A 568-nucleotide genomic window follows, 5' to 3' on the forward strand; every position below is an offset into this window, starting at 1 on the left:
GAGCTACCGAAGCGATCGCCGCCGGATAGTTCTTTGGCCCCTCAGTGGTACACTCTCGAAGGCGAGACCGAAGGCAACGACATAATGCTCGCTGCTTGGATCGGCAATCAAGCCGATGAGGCATTTCAAGAAGCGTGGCAATCGGACTCTGGCGGCTCCAATGTTCACACAAGATCAAAAGCCTATCTCTCGCCTAAACTCTGGTACCTGAGACTGACGGTGATTCAAACCCAAGATCTGAGGCTGGCTTCTCTCCCTGAACCAAAATCGGGGAAATCGTCAGGGCCGGAGCTCTTCGTCAAGGCTCAGCTAGGCGGTCAAATTTTCAAAACAGGCAGAGTTCCACTCTGCTCTTCATCTAGCTCAGCCAATCCGTGCTGGAACGAGGACTTGGTCTTCGTCGCCGCTGAGCCATTCGATCCATTTCTAACGATTTTTGTCGAAGATGCAACCGCTGGACAAGCGGTCGGACAAGCGAAGGTTCCATTATCATCTATATTTCGTCGCGTTGACGATCGAGCAGAGCCTCCGTCGCGTTGGCTCAACCTCGCTGGCGATGAGGCTCGCC

At 53.9% G+C, this 568-nt stretch overlaps 1 protein-coding gene across 1 annotated transcript in view; it reads left to right on the plus strand.

Annotated features, from left to right (window-relative positions):
• LOC109834614 (FT-interacting protein 1) overlaps window positions 1-568 on the plus strand; it is a 3,294-nt gene that overhangs the window by 872 nt on the left and 1,854 nt on the right. Inside the window, 1 exon segment of the mRNA XM_020402650.1 lies at window positions 4-565. Coding sequence (XP_020258239.1) covers window positions 4-565 — 562 coding nt within the window.

The sequence above is a fragment of the Asparagus officinalis genome, chromosome 3 (genome assembly GCF_001876935.1).
Source record: "Asparagus officinalis chromosome 3, Aspof.V1, whole genome shotgun sequence".
Classification (NCBI taxonomy): domain Eukaryota; kingdom Viridiplantae; phylum Streptophyta; class Magnoliopsida; order Asparagales; family Asparagaceae; genus Asparagus; species Asparagus officinalis.